The 1,593-nt window shown below is 62.1% G+C and overlaps 1 protein-coding gene across 1 annotated transcript; it reads right to left on the bottom strand.

The window, feature by feature from the left end:
• Positions 1-226: 226 nt before the first annotated feature.
• LOC147596411 (uncharacterized) lies at positions 227-1,288 on the bottom strand. The gene has a single exon (XM_086771485.1). The coding sequence runs from the start codon at positions 1,286-1,288 to the stop codon at positions 227-229; it is 1,062 nt and encodes a 353-aa protein (XP_086627611.1).
• Between the last annotated feature and the right edge of the window lie 305 nt (positions 1,289-1,593).

Raw genomic sequence — 1,593 nt, 5'->3', positions numbered from 1 at the left:
TGGTGCTTTTTCAGAACCTCTCCCATGGTTGTGGCTGCAACAGGATTTCCTGTGGGAGGAGGAACCACTGACATGTCCCTGGGGCTCCAGGGGCCCTTGGCTGACGAAGGCACCTGGGGGTCAGGGAGGGGCACCAGGAGAAAATGGAGAAAGCAGCACAGCAGTATTTTTCAAGGAAAAAGGAATATATTTATTTTTTCTGGAAGACAGAATTGATGGAGCCCTGCTAGTGTTGCCGGCGGGACCGCCTCTTGCAGGGCTGGGGAGAGTCCTGGGAGCCAGGGGCCCTCCTCTTTGCGGGGCGCCGGGCCCGCGCAGGCAAAGGCTTCCTTCTCTGGCTGGAAGCAGAGGAGCTGCTCCTGCAGCCCTGCGCAGAGGGGCCTGCTGCCGCCGCATCCCCCGGCTCCTCCTGGGGCTGCTCCTGCTCTGCAGGGACGGGTGCAGATGGGGGGCGGCCAGGACCCCCGTGAACTGCAGCCTCCGATGGGCCGGCTTCCTCCTCCACGCTGGAGCCTGCGGGGCTGCTGGAAGAGCTGCTGGAGAGGGAGATGGGAGTCCCCCCGTCAGAGCTGGTGCAACTGGAGCTGCTGGAGCTGATGCTGTCATCCCAGTCCCTGGCAGCGTAGCGGCGTGCCAGCCTCCTGGCCTCCTTACGGCACGAGCGCACAATGTCGCCGATGAGCCAGTGGACCAGCGGTGCTGCATATTCCCCTAGGCAGTCCTGCAGCCTCTGCACCATCACCTCCTCATGCGGGCCGCAGTCACACAGGACGTGCAGGATCAGGATCTCTGCATTCTTTGCTCGCCACCACTGAGCCCCATGTACGGCCTGCAGCTCCTGGCGCAGCCAGGGCAGCACCGGATCAAGAAGATGTCTTCGTCTTCGGAAGAGTTCTGCCCAGACCTCGGGCAGGAGGCCACCCACGGCCTCTGGCCCTGCAGCCCCCTGCTCAGCTGGGGGCCGCATCCACCGCACAGAAGATGCAAGGGACACGACAGGGTGATGGGGGCTGTTTTGGGCCAGGCGGTCTGGAGCTCTTCCTGCCTGGCTGCTGCCATCTGGCACCTCTTCGCGGGTTGCTACGACACACTGTAGGTAGTCGTCTTCTTCCCACACAGAAAACTTGACTGTCTCTATCCGTCTTCTGCAAAGGGGACACTCTGGGTTCTCCTTTGTCCAGCGCAGGATGCAGCCCAAGCAGAACTGGTGGCAGCAGGGCATCGCATAAGCAATGTCACCTCGAACTTTGTGGCACGTGGGGCAGCTCCACTCTGTCTCCGTGGCCATGTTTGTGCCCTGCGGTGGCCTGGGGAGAGCTGAGGATGAGGAGCTGCTCCTCCTTGCTCGTGCCGGCACTGCCAAAGTCTGTCACGCGCTGCAAAATAGAGAGAGGCCATGGTCACTCCCTGTCCACCAGAGGGAAGGAAGAAATGACCAGGTCCCTCAAGAAGGACACCCTCCCAGCTCCCTGAAACCCACCACCCACCCCACAGCTGCCCTGAGGAGACGTTTCCCCACACACACCTCACTTCTGCTGCTGCAAGCGTGCACCACAGTGCCTGGCTGCCTGAACCAGGCAGGACCAGGGAAAC

The sequence above is a fragment of the Chlamydotis macqueenii genome, chromosome Z (assembly GCF_036417535.1).
Source record: "Chlamydotis macqueenii isolate bChlMac1 chromosome Z, bChlMac1.mat, whole genome shotgun sequence".
Lineage (NCBI taxonomy): Eukaryota > Metazoa > Chordata > Aves > Otidiformes > Otididae > Chlamydotis > Chlamydotis macqueenii.
The sequence above is the reverse complement of the archived record's forward strand: the minus strand, read 5'-3'. Positions and strand labels throughout refer to the sequence as shown.

Coding starts and splice junctions, on each gene's coding strand:
- LOC147596411 (XM_086771485.1), bottom strand. CDS start 1,288: ATGGCCACGGAGACAGAGTGGAGCTGCCCCACGTGCCACAAAGTTCGA.